The 16,942-nt window shown below is 34.8% G+C and overlaps 1 protein-coding gene across 1 annotated transcript in view; it reads left to right on the top strand.

Moving 5' to 3' along the window:
- Positions 1-1,202: 1,202 nt before the first annotated feature.
- The window catches only part of LOC113238304 (transmembrane protein 151B-like), a 90,743-nt gene continuing 75,003 nt past the window's right edge, over positions 1,203-16,942 (top strand). Inside the window, exon 1 of the mRNA XM_026475140.1 lies at positions 1,203-1,250. Coding sequence (XP_026330925.1) covers positions 1,203-1,250 — 48 coding nt within the window. The remainder of the gene's footprint in view (positions 1,251-16,942) is intronic.

Below are 16,942 nucleotides of genomic sequence, written 5' to 3'. Positions count from 1 at the left end.
CGCAACGAAGACACAATATCCTGGCATCTTTCTCAAACATTGTTTTAATGAGTTGCGCATTTGTTCATGATGATGAAAGGCAAAATGGGATGATGATCCCATTACACGTACCGTTGCTGGTACACTCTAAGGATAGACTTTAGGCTATACTCGTGCGGCAATGACTATATAGTCCTTGCCGCCCGCTGACCAACGTGGGTTAGAGGCTTCGCTGGTTTTTATCGCGATATAATATTGCCGTCACCGCTGGCAAGAGATATTGCCACAACAACATTCACTTATATGTACGTACCTTGGAACTCTGATGTCCACTCGTACATATGTTATTTTCATTTAATTCGCAAGGTGCTTACAATCATTATTGTAAGTTTTATTTTAATTTAAATTTTTATTTTAACTAAAATATTTTAAATTATTGTTCGGAAATATTTTATTTCATTTTTTTGGTAATGAAATTTCGACTACCCCAACCTCAGTTAGTCTCAATATAATATTTTAATCCTGTTAGGAAAAATGATGAATTGACGACATAAAAAATACGAGAATGAACTCTCTAATTGTAATGTCTGTACATATCTGTAAGTGTATACTGTCGAAAACATAAGTTCGGGATGATCCCTTAAGACTTTTTTCATGAAGCGGAAACAGATCGGGTAGCTGCCGTTATGGTCTGTTCTCAAATTTCCAACCCGTATTTTAGTATTTTAATTACTCGTGCAATAACCTGGCGTACGGAAGACATTTTAATTCGCTTCCCATGTCGGATGATATTACCGTCGACAATGCATACAAGCCCGCAGCACTGAGTGAGGTGAAAACGTTCACGTTGCCATGGCTACCAGACGCTGCAGTGCTTTCACTCGCCCGCCCTTCGCCGCAGTAAGCCCTCGTACTCCGAATAGAGAGGGTCGCCGGTCGCTTGACACCTCTCTACAATCATCGACGATCGACGTCATATTTGTTTTTACAACTTAAATTTTAGATTCTGGATAAAGAATTTTATAATCAGAGCTTTTATAAAACACTCAGAAATTAATAAGTGTCGATACTGTTGTTTAAAATTAAGATATGAATCACAAGGGCGCTAATTTGGTAGGGCGATTTTGGATGCAGTTGAAGTGCTTTTCAGTGAGGGAGCATTGTGTTGTGTGTTCGTAAGCCATGAAGTTTTTTTTCTATGGATATTGGATTTTTAAGCAAACATGACGCAAGATCGAGCAAATATTTTCTCTGACGATGACGAGGATTTGGTAAGTTCAATTCAACTACTTATCAAAAGAGATTTTCTGATCTTGCACGCTGTTATGTAACGAAGAATCCCAGGAGTTACTTTTGGATCATTTCCAAGAGAAACCTCACTCGATGTATTACATAAACACTAAGAGTAGCTGAAGCGGGAGGTGCGCGTAAACTTTTTGCTGCATCTCTAGTTTAATTAAAATCTAAAAGTACTTTGTATTAAAACACCACAATATTATAGTACATACTGTTGCCTAGCCTTTTGATGATATTTCAGTGAGGTTGAATTCAATAATAGTTACTGAATGATGTCTAGATTGGTTAGATTAAATGTTATATTCCATTTTCAAAAGCTTACTACCTACTTTGTTTTTTCAGTCATCTTGTAAGCAAGGCAATTTGATAAATACCGTGAAACATAATCGTCAAACATTATTGTTTTATGTAATTTTAAGGTTTTTTTTAATAATACCAACGACGAGGTAAGCGACACGCCTATCCGTAAAAGTTGCAGTGATTTAAATAGCAAAGATCTGAGGGGCATTGCCACTGCGCCCGACACCCTGAGATAAGTTGACAAGTCCCATGTGCCTGTAATTTCATCAGCATCCTTACCCTTCCAAACCGGAACGCAGTAATACTTGCATTACTGCTTGGCGGTAGAAATAGGCAAGGTGGCAGTACGTCTGTGGACGAACGACCGACGAGGAGTACTTTCGCAAAAGGAGCTCTATTACTCTACATTTTACTGATAATATTCACCAAAGATTAAATAAAAAAATTCTTTCTTTACATCCTTAATAATCTATTTCGAAGACTTGCACTATAAAAACCTTAAAGAAAGAAGGAAGAATAGAGGTTTCAAATATTTAACGGAAACTTTTTATGAAGTAATAACATAATATTATAGAGATAAATGACATTTACAAATTTTTCATTTATCATCAATTCTCACGATGTTTTCCATTACTGTAATTTGTTGTCTAAAGGCAAAGGTTTATGATCACTGCTTCTTTGTTTACTATATTTCTAATTCTTAAAAAAAATTAAGTAAGGAGTAGCACAACTAAAACTTCATTATTTATTGACATGTATATAACTGAGCAACTACACTTCGTAAAATATTGATAAGCTTCATTAACAAAATCCTACCAATCACTTTAGTAAATGAACAACACTCTCATTTTAATTCTTATGCAAATTTTACACAAATTCCTACATAAATTTACTACTTACTTTATTATGGTACTTAAGCCCTTTGTTTGTCTAATCATCCACATAAATAAATGAATTCTTCAAACTTCCATTAAGTGCTTCAGCCTTTGGGCTGCACAGAAACTCATAAATTATAGAAGATAATGATACTACGCTCTCTAATTCCGGCTATTGTTCCCGGCCGGTATTGCAATATTCATGTGTTCGCGTGGAATCTGAATGAGAAATGTCTACGTGTGTTCTGGTACATAAATAAGCAGAATCTTTTAAAACTTTATAATGAAAACAATGTGGTCAGTTTATACAAAGTATAAACATAGGAACAACGGTGACATCAATTTAGAAATAATACATAATTACATAATGAGACACTTTGACTTCCTTCCTGTCCTGCTCCTGTAAGCTATTCCCTACATTTTATATAACTAAATACATAATGTGATTTAGCTTGTTGAACGACTTACTCGATATAATATATAAAACCATTATTTTAAATCAATTATGTCAATTAAAATAACATAACTTTTTTATTAATAAAAACCGATCTCTAAAGTTCGCGGAATTATATCTGTTTGCTAAGTTTTATTAGAGTAACCGGAAAGTGTGCGAAACCGGATTCACCCCACAGTTTGCCTTTAGAGGTGGAATATTTTCTTCAAATTTAGCTGGGACCAACATTGAGGTACCCTCTTTCCAACAAAAAAGAATCGTCGAAATTGATTCACAAATACGGAGTAATCGCGTAACATACATACAAAAAAAACAGTCGAATTGAGTTTAAAAAAAAGAACATTTTTTAGATTTTTTGGGGCACGTGTAAGACTCACTTTTGATTTGAATTTGTAGTGGCCAACAAAGATTATCACGAAATACATAGACTTGAATAGTTTTTCCTTAATTGTAATAATCTCTTAAAGGTTTATGCAGTGATACCGTTCGCTTTCACTCTTTCAAGCAAGCTTTGAGGACATTGAAGAAATCCACAGTGCCACTGGGGGCAACAGGCAAAACTTTTCGCTAAGGAGCTTTCAGCTTGCGTCAGAAACTCCGCTGACCAAAAGACTGGGAGCTACTTCCGCTAAAGAATTAGTTTAACTGTCAAAAGTGGAAATGTTGCCAGACTCTTTGACATGATGCTCCAGCGCGGCCCTAAATTTCATTGTTTTAATTTCTTTTGTATTATAATATTAAGTACATTGTGCATATTTTTTATCTACTTTGCAATGTAAATACGACAGATATAACGTTATATTAACGAAACTATTTTTTGCACTATATATTTTTTCAAACAAACCAAATTCTTAATTTATTTCTGACTTAGAAACAATATTCTTTTAAAAACAGTTTTTTTTGTAAAATTACTCTTTCACGCATTCAGTGCAGTAATAGTTTTAGTAGCATTAGAGGGAAGTATTGCCACCTTACCTATTTCTGCTGCTAAATAGTAATGTGACCATTATTGCGTTTGGGTTTTGAAGGATAAGCGTGCTGACAAAATTACAGGCACGTGGGTCTTTTCAATTTATGTATCAGCCCAAGCAGCACACCCATATCTAAATATATACTATAAGATATTTAATAGAATTTAATTCGACTGAATATTTTAAGAGTTCAAATTCCCTCAAGATATCTTGAAGAAGGTTTCTAGAATTTAAAGTAAAAGTGGGCACAACTTTATTAGTAGATCACAAGAGTGCTTTGAGAAACTATCTGTAGGTAGTGTTAAGAGTGATTCTTATATTTTTTCTGCAGTAACCCTTCTAGAATGCTACAAGACTATTTGTAGAATGTAGACAGTTTTTATTTAGTCTTGTAGATAGTTTTTAGATAATTTATAGTCTATGATAGTTTTCTTAGTAATGCTACTTTAAAACCAAAATACTAAAGCGTTACAAACATAGGACGCAATTCTCTTAATACTAATAGATTTCAAGTTTAATGGCTTACAAAATATAAACTATCAAAATTGCAACATGCCGAAATTAGATATAATATTTCTGACTTTTTCGCGCAATGTTTAATCGGTTAGAAAGCGCAAATTGACGTCCGACTTTAAATACATTGTGAAGTGATGTAAAACCTGTAATAAAAGTAATGCGCTCGCTAAATTTTAATTATTTATGTATAAAATATAAACTTAATAAAAATACAATTATCGATTTTCGGTTTTAAATATTTATAGAAAGCTTAAATATACAAAATAACTCACAAAACAAACCATTTCCAAGAAGTTCTAGACTTCTTCAAGCTAATTTCAACTTAGATTTACTTTTTAAAAACAAAAGAAATTTTTCCCGGCTACGTCATTCTTTAAAAATAAAAATGGCGATAAGAGTTAAAGCTTTTTCAAAACACAGCTGGAAGAATTTTGTCTATAGCTTTATCTATAGAAAAACTTTAGAATACGAAAAGATTATTTTTCCTTGCTTTAGTGTAGTTGAACTTGTCGAAGAATATTCCTATATGAGATTTTTATGATTGTCTACAAAACGCGATGTTTCTAAGCGATTTTTTCTTTTGACAGTATTACATAACCTTTATAAGGTTATACGGCGTTATTATTCTAAGGTTATACAAAAAAGTGAGTTTATGCAATAAAAAACTTTTCAAAACACTTGGCCAAAAAAACAATTGGAAAAAATCCAATTTGTTGCAAAAAAAAACGTTATTCTGTATAATTATATGGAATGTGCTATAATATGACTAGAAAGGTGGATAAATTTGCTATCATTTAAATATAAGGAATATTTTAATGACATACCTAACTTATGATGGAAGAAAATTTTCATTACAAAATTGAGGTTATATTTTCACGCCAACCACATTTCACACAATGATTTCACTGTATTCTATTGATAGACGGTACAAAACACATACACAACATTGAAGTACAGTAAGTAGTTTACGCGCTCATTTCAATTGTTTTTATCATTTCACAACACAGAATTACTTCACAATGTTTATTTATTTGTCAACAAACAAATGCCGGCCATGACCGGCCCTAGCGCGAATTACGACTATTGTATTCAGCATTGCCAATTTGTAGGGAATTCCCCAAATTGTGGGGAGTTTCAACTAGATTGGGGATTTTGTGGGGATATGTGAGGAAAATGTGGGGATTCTAACATGTTATCATTTTGTTTAATCCATAAATTGCTGATGCATCGCTAGTTTGATCGTTACTGTTAGAAACACTGTAATGGACTATATCGACGTGTTATTCAACATCGCATATCCCTCGTATTATTAACAAGCAGCTTAAATAGAATTATTTATTTGTATGGCCTACATTTATTTCTCTCGTGTTTGGATGTAATTTGTGGTTGTCTACGTGTGTGTCCATGGCACCCGCGACACAGGGTTTCCCTAGTGGGGGGCTATGTCGAGTGTGTACGTTATTATTATTATTATTATATAGTGATTTTTGGGGATTTTGAACAATTGGCATTGGGAACGCTGATTGTATCGAATGATGTGACTTAATATCCAACGTTTACCACCTCCACCAGATCTTTTAATATTCTTTACTTTATCCGTTTTGCATGAACTCTTACAACGTCCAATAGAGTAAAAACCCTAATTGTAGTACTTTTTTTAATAAAATCTACTGAAGACGCGCTATAACGTGTTTGTCAATAAGTACAAACACTGCAGAATGTCTATAAATTAAATATATCTAGAATTAACTTAAGAACACTAGTTTTAGATTATTGGCTTTACTGGATGTGTATAGAACAATTTTATTAAAAATAATCAGTTGTTCTACAGATGAACTTAAAATACGGACTGTAAGAGTAAATCTTAAGAGAGATTACACTTAATTAAGATGTTTGGTATTAAGAAGGTATTAAAATTTTTACTTGAGTGAAATAAGTCTATAAGAACAATTTCTTTTTTCTAAAACCATTATTAGAGAACTATTATCTTAATCTATACCATATTAAGACTGTTTATAGGTATAACAATTTTAAGGCTTATAAACTGTGCTCCTTGGGAGGGTGATGGACGTAGTGAGATTTTTCGATTTAAAGCTCTGAGCGGCACTGCAACTCAGTCAGTCATGGGCAGGCGTGTCGCTTGCCACCAGGTGCACGCCTTCTTTGTCCGGTCACTTGGTATCATAAATAAGCTTTATAATCTCAGTACACAGTACTAAAAAAACTGACCTCAAACGTCATTCATCCCCTAGTTTGCCACCCTTAGAGATGGAATATTTTCCTCATATTTAAAAATAAAATGGGACCACTAATCAGGTACCCTTTTTCCGATAAAAAAGAATCATCAAAATCAGTTCACAAGTGCCGAAATTATTAAGTAACACACATACAAAAAAACAAATAAAAAATAAAAGTCGAATTGAGAACCTCCTCCTTTTTTTAAAGTCGATTAAAAATAGAACTTGAGAATTTCGAGAAAGAGATTAGTTTTTATAAGTAACTCCCAAGCAATAGACTATGTAGAATACCAAATTATCGAAAAAGAAATACAATAAAAGAATTTTCCGATATTATACTTCTCATACACACCGCACCTCTTGGTTGCGTGACTGGTAACAATTGTTAATGCTTGTTTGAAATGTGATAACGGCTCTTACTCCGTGATGTAAAAACAGAAAGCTTGAAGGAGTTTATTTATTTACCAAACTTTCAGATTGTCCTGTAACTTAATTCAAAGTTACCAGCCTGTTCTAAACTGGTAAAAGCTTTCTATTGTTTTTAAGTTGGTGTTTAACAATGTTTCTGTACAACGATATAACAGTCATTTATTCAGAGGTGAAAACTGGTTTTTTTGAAAGGAATTACGTGAGTTTTCTTTTGTGTATCGTATTATCATCAGCGCCTTACTTTGTTCAAATACATTTAGTGCACTATAAAATCATCATATGATAATTATGTTGCGCTATTATAGCCAATGATCGCGTGTCTGCGTGGTCTAAAAACATGGCGTATATAAGAGATTGTGCTTGTTTGTTCATCTGTTCCTTACTGATGTATTATTCCACAGTATGGGCGACGTGGAATAAATAGTAACTAACATTTATGTTATATTTATCTTAAGGCAGACAGATATAGAATTAAACCATGGGTGTGGTTTTTTTGCTTTTCGACGCATCGTCTTTCAGCTCCCAAAAGTAACTGCAATGGTCTTTTGTTTTCAAACAATAGTAATTGCATGAATTTATCCAAATGTTTGCCGAGGACGCACAAATGCTTGGTCGTCCTTGACATGACAAAAACGTAGTAAGACAGCACTTCATGTTAATATCGATTGAAAAATACTCTCTACTGCGACTTATTCTGCAAGAAAAAGTCCAGGGCCGAAAAAAACGTAGCCGTAGAATAAACCACATAGTTCCAAAATCTTACTGAATGGATAAATCATAGAGCTTTCCGAGACGTAACTTCATGTGGCGATTAATGACGTCTGACCTCCGGTATCACCAACAGAAGAAGAAGAAAGATTCAAATGTTGCCGTTTTTACAAAACTTCTAGCGTGACTTGGTTACGCTATTGTTTTATTTGCACAAATATAAAAAAAAGCAATATGTTTGAGCTGTTTCTTCTTACAAAAACACATTTTGCATAAAGGTATTATTTATTTCGTTCTATTATTCATTTACAATGACCGTATACATTTATTTGAATAGTAAAACATAACGTTCAAATCAAATGCAAAAATTTACCACCTTAAATTGAAACCTCGTGTTGTATTGAGCACCGGCTCATGGAAATGTCCATTAATTAAGCTCACTCGCAGTACGGCCATTGTCCTGAAATAACATTAAAATAATTTTTATTTTCATTTACATATTATTTTTATTTTATTTTTTAATTTGTTTTTAAAATATCGGTCTTCTTCTTATCGTATCGATGGCATAGACTTGCAGCCCAGTTGAATGGGACATGTGTGCTATCATAGTGAAAGGTTTTTGGCAAACGACATAGGGTTCTCGTTGATTGCTGCCCAGGGTATGCAAGACGTACAGGGAATATAAATAGTACGCCTTACGGGGAGGCTCTTTTCGTGCACCCCAACATCATTAGTAAGTTCAATTCAATAAAACCAAGTGCTAAGCCCAAAACCATCGAGTACAGCGTGATCACAAATATCGTAGTCCACTGCTGGACATGGGCCTCTCCCAAAGCGCGCCATTTAACCTGGTCCTTAGTTTGTTGCATCCGTCTGCTGCCAGCCAGCCCTTCGCAAATCGTCACTCCATCTGGCCAGAGGACGTCTAAAACTACGTTTGACCAGCCGTGTTCTTCACTCAAGAACTCGCTTCCCCCATCGGTTATCGGTTCTTCGATAGATATGGTCAGCCCACTGCCACTTCAGCCCACTGCCACTTCAGCTTGCTTATTCTAGCAGCTATGTCGCCGACCTTAGTTCTCTGTCTGATAACCTCGTTCCTTACCGTACGTACCTTGTCCTTCAAAGAAATTCGTTCCGTACCTTGTCCTTCAAAGAAACTCCGGGCATAGCTTGTTCCATAGCTCGCTGAGTGACTGTCAACTGGTGAACTAACCATATCGTGAGCGTCCTCGTCTCACCTTCGTTTTGAAACTTTGCGGTATGGGTAACGAGAAGACACTACGTAGTTTACCAGACGCTGCCAGGCTGAGTCCTCCTCTTAGCTTCCCTTTCGAAGTTGTTTTTACCCCATCGCAAAATCTGCCTGAGGTAAATGTATTCGAAAACAACTTCAAGAAGGTGGCCATTTACTACGATTGGTCTCGGATTCGGGATAATAGACCACATGGAGTGCCGTAAAAACTTGTGGAATGCTTCATAAAGCCTCGTCAAATTCATATTGCGTTATTCAATTTTGAGCTGTAGTAACAAATATTTCTAAGAACAGTTACAACATTCTCGTATCCAATATAGAAAATTACAGAGATAACATAAAACCATATTCCGAGCCATATCAGTGTTTTAAAACTTGATTGTTTTCAATTACGGGATTTTTTCAAACAATGAACAGGGTCAAGTGCGCGTTCTAAGATTTAAATTAAATTCTTTACCGTTTACGATGAAAACGCTACAAAGGTTCACAGCGTCATGCTAGATGTATCCAAATCAGTAAATAGCCCTCTATTGAAATTGTATTATTATGTAAATATCAACAATATCTATGAACTACTATTGGTAAATATTGACATACGTGTAAATAGAAGTGAGACATTTCGGAACGTTGTTAAATACAAGACTCTAGTGGACTCGAGATTATTGAGTTCTTATATTTTCGCGATTGTTACACATTGAAAATAAAACTGGTTTTTCGGATTTAAATCGTGTATATTTTACTTTTCAAATAAACCAACGTTTCGGGCTAATAATAAAAAAAATTAAAACAACTTGTATAAAATTATCATCTGTAAGGTCAGGTGGGGTAAGAGGAACATATTTTATTTCGAGACAAATGTTATGAGCTCTAGGAGGAATAAATAATGTCTTATACGAATTTCGAAATGCTCTAATCTTGCCCTGGTTTATCAGCTTTCCATGTTTTAACAATCATTACGCTAAAATTAATCGTAATCGCTAAAAAATCGTAAGTACGATGTATCGGACAAAAACGTTCAGGTTGTGCTAACGTTTCTCTTCCCCCAAAAAACGGGGTAAGAGGAACTGTCAAAGTATTTCATATAAATGCAATGTATATTTAAATATATCCATAGTTAATTCCTAAGCAAAACTATTTAAATCGTATTTATCTTAAAACCATTGAAATAATGCATACTTATCAAAAAAAGGTGAAAAATTAATTTTAGGGCAAGAGGAACATACAGGTTAAGGTCAGGGATGACAAATTAAAAAAAAGTGAATCTGTTATAATTTTTTAGTACATACAAAGGATAATAAAGGCACATATTAAACCACTCGTTTACAAATCAACACATTAAGTAACTTAAGTAATTTTTAAACATCGTCACAATAGAAAAGCAACGTTTGGTACAAAAAATAAATTTATACTTCTAATAAAATTTATTCTTCTCTCGTCACCAAAACCACTCTACTTTGAAAACCGTTCCACTAAATCAATTGAAATTTGGTATAGGAGTAGTGTGATCACGTAGCTAACGTGCAATGAGCGTACATTTTTGTGTTTGTTGTTAGATTACGACATTATTTTAGAGCTTATGTAAATTTTTTTTAGTTTTCTACTAAAATATACAATTTTCTAAAAATTCCTGACGGAAAAAATGTACTATGTATGTAATTTTGTTACTGGCCTTAAAAATCTTAAGATGTGTTATTGTTTACACATAAAATTGTAGTGGTATAATTATTGTAACATCATCAGAAATTAACATCATGTGGACGAAGTCACTAAAATTTTACCAAAATTTACAATTACTATCAAAAACGTTATTTGAACAAATTTAACTTAATTTCTTAAAAATATATATATCCAGGTATAAAAAAATAATATATAATATATACGGATATAAAGTTGTGTTTGTTCGAATATGACAATATTCCATTATGACTATTCATGAAAAAGTTTGTCACCCCTGACACGGGGGAAGAGGAACATATGTTTCTCTTACCCCATTAGTACTAGACCCTCTTACCCTAACGATGTTTTGGCGGTTATGATTTTGATTCCAATGTAACTCGTATTATTTGTTTGTTTTTGGTCTGAAATAACTAATAAAAGGTAAAACTTACCGTTTTCTCTACGTATTTTTCTATAAAAATAATCTCCAGCACTTTTTTAAACCAAGATTTAGCAATCTCTCGTATCCAGACTACACAGCTGTCAATTTTTTTCCGACATCTCTTTACAATCAAATTTAGAACCGATGTTGTAAATTTGATTGTAAAGAGATGTCGGCACGATTACCGACATCTCTTTACAACCGTTGAAACTAATTTGTTTGTCTGTTTTATCGACTGATAAACTATAGTGCTAAACGCTTTACTTTAGATTTTATGGACTTTAGTCCCTTTTCCCCCGGTGTTCCTCTTACTCCACCTGACCTCGTTGTATAAAATTGTTAATGATATTTTATTCTACTTGTTGCAAAATATAATAAATAACCAAACGTGCATTATTTGCGAAAATTTTTATAACACGTATTTTTATAAACTCTAGGCAAAAGGATATTAAATATTTAGACTATAATATCACACTTTTATATCGTACATTTGCCTGTTATTTTTGATATTTATTTCTATAAGTTTCAAGAAATTCATAATTAAAATAGACATCCAATTATAATTATATATTTGTTGTTGTTATTCATACAAAGGTCGAAAAAAAAAACACAAAGAAAAATTCCTTTCATCCGGCTGGACCAGATAATTTACTGGTTCGTGTCAAAAAAAATTTTCAATACTCGAACTCAGACGTTCATTGTAAGAAATCTCTTTTTGGAATAAGTTTGCATTAGTACACTAATGTTTTAAGTTGTAGCTAAAATATATTGCTCGTTTTCTGGACCCGAAAACTTATTGTCTATAAATACGTATTGTACTTTTGATATAATTGATCATAGCTTTATATCTAACGGCTCTCGAAGGTAAAATAAAATTCTTAAAAAAAGCAATTACCTGACCTCTATTTTTAATACGTATAACAGAATTATAAGAAACAATTTCTTGTTCAGTGATAAATGATTGTACATACAGTATGCCATGCAAATTGTTACAAATGGGCTTGTCATAATATTCAGTTTCGCTACAGAACATTACAAGGCCGTAAAATAAACTTCGGTACATTTTGCGAAATAAAGCAGCAAAACAGGGTGATGAAGGACATAAATATGGTCATATATATACAATACGAAATCTATTATGTGATCATACTGGAATGACAATCACTATTTTTTTTTATTGATATGAAGATCGAAGAAAACAACAACAAAGTAAAATTCACTCAATCTGACTGAACTCGAACCGGCGAGTATTGCCACATCGTGGCCGTTGGTCTTACCAACAGACCTACAGAGTCACTAATAACTAGTGGAGTGTTTTCAGTAGTAGTCAAATTGTTCGTTTTTCGGGACAGGTTAAGGCGTCTAATTGGTCATACTGTCATATAGATTGTAATAAATTTTTTTTTCAATGCTTTAATTTTTTTTCCATTTTTTTTTGGGAAATTATTACATCTTTACGGCCATTTTGAATTTTTTGCAGGATATCGTTACATCTTTACTGTGGCCATTTGGAAACATGGATTATTCATAAAAACATGCTACGAAAACAGTTGTTTGCTTTTATATAAAAAAAAGAACTAAGGTTTTGTGGGTACGTGTTCGACATAGAAAATTAAATCTCATAAATGTATTATTATAACAGTAATTTGCTTCAAATCTAGACCTTGCAATAGGTATAATAAAACCTCGTTTAAAAACTGGCACTATGTAATTCTTTGCTTCGAGGTCAGTTTAATAGGTGATCGGTTTTCCTGTCTGTGTAGCATCAGCCTGGGTAGGTATCACCATATCTACTTTTACCATCAAACAGTACTGTCGTGTTCCGGATCATAGAGTATCGAGAGGCAGCGTAATCACATAATAATTATTATGTACCATACAGTCACACTTAAACTAGGGATTTCCCTGTACTATGAGTACCAGAGCAATGTAGTTCACCATGGTGCACGATCCAGAACATTCAGATCAGAACTAATTTAGAAAAGTTCAATTCTCAATTGGTTCCTACCGAGAATCGAATATTAAACCTCATCCCGTGTCCATAGTGCAAACCGTTGAGCTGCCGAGGACGTCATTTGTCATAATACGGGAATATAAAAAGAAATATTTTAAATAATATACGTCCATCCTCACGTTTCAAGTTTAAAGGCTTAGGTTGCAAGACCATGTTTATAGATATTGAACACGTGTTCAGCAATAGTTTGTTATATACTTTGGCATATGTTTATATAACCGTAACCTTTAATTAATTAAGATTGAACGTTCACGTTCCGACAAGTTCAACTTCAGTAGTGCCTCGGTAGGTCGTCAATCGCAAACACAAGAGACTTTAGATCTTATCAAATCAAAATTAAATTACTTTATGACATGCAATACAACAAAAGAAAGAGGAAATAAAATTAATAATACATCAAATGAGGCTATGACTCAGCTTTATACAGGGGACTTTGAAGAACATTGCCCTAGCTGATATTCTGTCATAGCCCGTAATATATATTACGTCCTACACGTGACATTATGTCGCCCGGAGAGGTATTTGTGATATTAAGATACTTCCTTGTATGACAAATGTTTATAGATAGGCAGTTACCACTTTAGGTATACCAAATAGAGCTACCTCAAATGGCTTCTGTAGTTTTCCGCAGAACAGTGAAAGTGTTGGCTCAATCAGTTTGGAAAAAATATATACTATAATTGCGGATACTCACGGTGTGACAAAAAGATTCCTAAAAATATTCAAGATATAAAAAACTTATCTCGAAATTTTAGAAGAAAGCCACTGTATTTACTAGGTACTTTACATATACCAATGATTCTTTTACATCAACTGAACTAAACAAAGTACGTATAATATACGATAAATATTTTTCTAATGGTTTTAATTTCGTTTGTAAAATAATTAACTCTGGAATAAAGTCATTGTCCCTGTCGCTCGATCGAAGCAAAATCAACCGTATTAGTACGGAAAAAAATTGAATTCGAGCTGAGGTAGTATCCACTCTTAGTGGTACAAAAAAACACACTAAAACTACCGTCCAATTAAAGTCGATCATTTGTTTTGAAAATTTATTTTTACCGTTTCAATATGCGAGTTGATTCACAACAACCAAGTAGACCGTAACAAGTTACGACCGTAGTTCGTAGCTTATAGCTCGTAGCAAACCGGCAGCGGGTTGCGGCCGCCACTGCAGTACGGAAATTGCCCGGGTCGGTTGCACACAGCTCGTGTAGCCTTGAGGTTAATTTCAAGGCTGTTCTAGAAATATTGTGATCTGGATTGAAGATACCTTTGCTAGAACTATTACTTAGCATTTTATGGAGGTCATAGCGAAAAACAATGTATAAATAACAAAGTTTTTAAGAAATGTTTTTTTTTTTGTTTAAATGAATTTGAATTCCGCTTTTATATCTAATAAATAAAATTATATCGTTCTTTCGATTTAAATCCGGAAAAATAGTTTCATTTCCTATGTGTAACAATCGCGAAAACCTAAGAACTCGATACATCGTTCTTGCCAAAAAACTAATCCGTATAACAAAAGCAGTGCAACTCCCGCCTGTTCGACGAGTCGATGTCTACACTTCTCTCTGAACATAGGATTGCCATGTTGCCATTTTAGTTGTACCTACAAGTTGTAAAATGGATTAAAAAAATAAAGTGTTTGTCATAGTATTAGCTATATGTTTTGTAAAGCTAACACTCATAGCCCTGCATTAGAGAAACCCTGTGTCGCGGATGCCATGGACATACCTAGACAACCACTAATTACACCCAAACTCATGAGAGAAATAAATTTAAGCCATATAAATATTTCTCCCTGCCCGGGAATCGAACCTGGGACCTCTACGTGGCAGTCCAGTATGGTAATCGTTCGGCCAAAGAGGCAGTATATTGACATTGCTAAATGTAGTACCAACGTATTAATATTTTACCATTATCGCGGATTGGTATTTCGATTGTGAGGGTACGATTATGAACTAGAAATTAAATCCTGAGCAATTCTGAATTTGAGGCACTCTTGTTCAAACAACTACAAATGCGCCATTAAATGTAGAATTGAAGCAATCCGCTCGGTATTTAAAAAATAACATCAAATTACTATAAACGACGCATGCGATGACCTGAGCTATGCAACGTGAGTGCAACGAGAGATTATTCGAATGTGTGCATATACACACAACATACAAGCCGCGCCGCTACGGCTACATTTTGATAGGGTTACGCTAATTATCTATTATTATAATAATTATCGTCATCATCCGCAACTCAACTTCACCCCCTACTTACCATTCCCCACAATCCTGAATTGACCAAAAAATTGACCATGTCTCTACCCACCTTGCTACAGGACGTCCATTCTTTTATTACGATACTAAATCATAGGGTACCTTAAAACAGGATAGCACCATTAAGTTTGTAATTTATAGGCAATTTAAATCAGGTACTTAGGTCATTTTATTGCAAACCGCGTATTTCCCTGCAATTGTCTCATTGAACTCCCTTAATTATAATGAGGAAAATTTGAAATTCTTCTATTTCTGAAACTGTTCTTTGCATAAAAGTTACGGTGTAAGTTATCGCTTTGTGGAAAATGATAAATGACTACGTGGATACGACACAAATGATTTTATTATAAGATCTGACTCACTAAAAGCTTTTTCATGGATGGTAACGTATTCAATTTTCATGTATCTATATTTTCAGTGCGCGTGTACGAGAAAAATTACGTTTCACTGAAAATTAAACCTGTGAGAGCACCTTGAAGGAGTTCGTCCAGGGAAGTACTGCCGCCATACTTATTTTTTTTATAATATCAAGTGACGGGACGAACAAGTTGTGAGCCTGGTGGTAAACGACACGACTGTCCAAAACAGTTGTCCCTATCTACCGACCCGAAAGACAGGGTTTTCCGGAGAGATTACGGGCTCGACGGCAAGACCAGGCGGAGGCCGGGCCAAGCCCTCCGCCAGTGATACGCCTTTGCGGGCTTCTCTGGCGGACCCGGATTTGGGTATAGACTCGCTGGGGCTTATGGTTAGCTGCAGAGACGGACATGTTTGTCTGCCCCAGTTGCATATGTCCGGGGCGTCTGTCTCGTGAGCTATATTCTCTTAGTTTAGTTTCGTTTAGTTAGTCGCTTAGTTTAGTTAGTTGTTAGTCTTAGTAGTGGTCTAGTTGAGGACCTGAAGCGAAGAGACGCGCGGGCCCCGTGAATTGCCCTTTAAGTTTGAAGCTATATCAGGACATTGTCGCAGGACACTGCGACTGACATCTCCGGCACTAGCGCGGAGAGCTAGTAGAGGATAAGCAAGATATCCTCCGGTCTCTCCTGCCGTTTAGGTTATTGGAAACTGGAGAGACGCCATTGTTCGTTTTGTCTCGTTTTGTTTCGTTTTGTCACTGGCTGAGGTCAGAACCTGAACTTCTAAGGTTACTGTGCGCGCACAGGACATCGTAAGGGTAGGTAGCGAGGGTCACTATAATCAAAATTAACGTAGAAAGATATGGAGCTTGTCCATAGCAGTTGAAGTGCCACTTAGCTTTAAATCATAACTCCGCCGTCACCCTGAGACATAAGTTGACAAGCACCATGTGCTTGTAATTTGACCAGCACCTTTCAGTAACAGAACGCAGTAATGCTCACGTTACGGCTTGGCAACAGAAATAAATAATAAGGTTAAGCTTATTATTGAAACTAAGCAGTAATGCTCACATTATTACTGCGTTCTGGTTTTGTGTTGAGGGTAAGGGTACAGCTGAAACTACAGGGACACGGAACTTGCCAACTTTATGTCTTCGGGTGACAGGCACAGTGGCAGTGCC

The sequence above is a fragment of the Hyposmocoma kahamanoa genome, unplaced genomic scaffold, assembly GCF_003589595.1.
Source record: "Hyposmocoma kahamanoa isolate Upper Pololo Valley unplaced genomic scaffold, ASM358959v1 95, whole genome shotgun sequence".
NCBI classification, from domain to species: domain Eukaryota; kingdom Metazoa; phylum Arthropoda; class Insecta; order Lepidoptera; family Cosmopterigidae; genus Hyposmocoma; species Hyposmocoma kahamanoa.
Note: the sequence above shows the minus strand (reverse complement) of the source record. Positions and strands in the feature narration are given on the sequence as shown.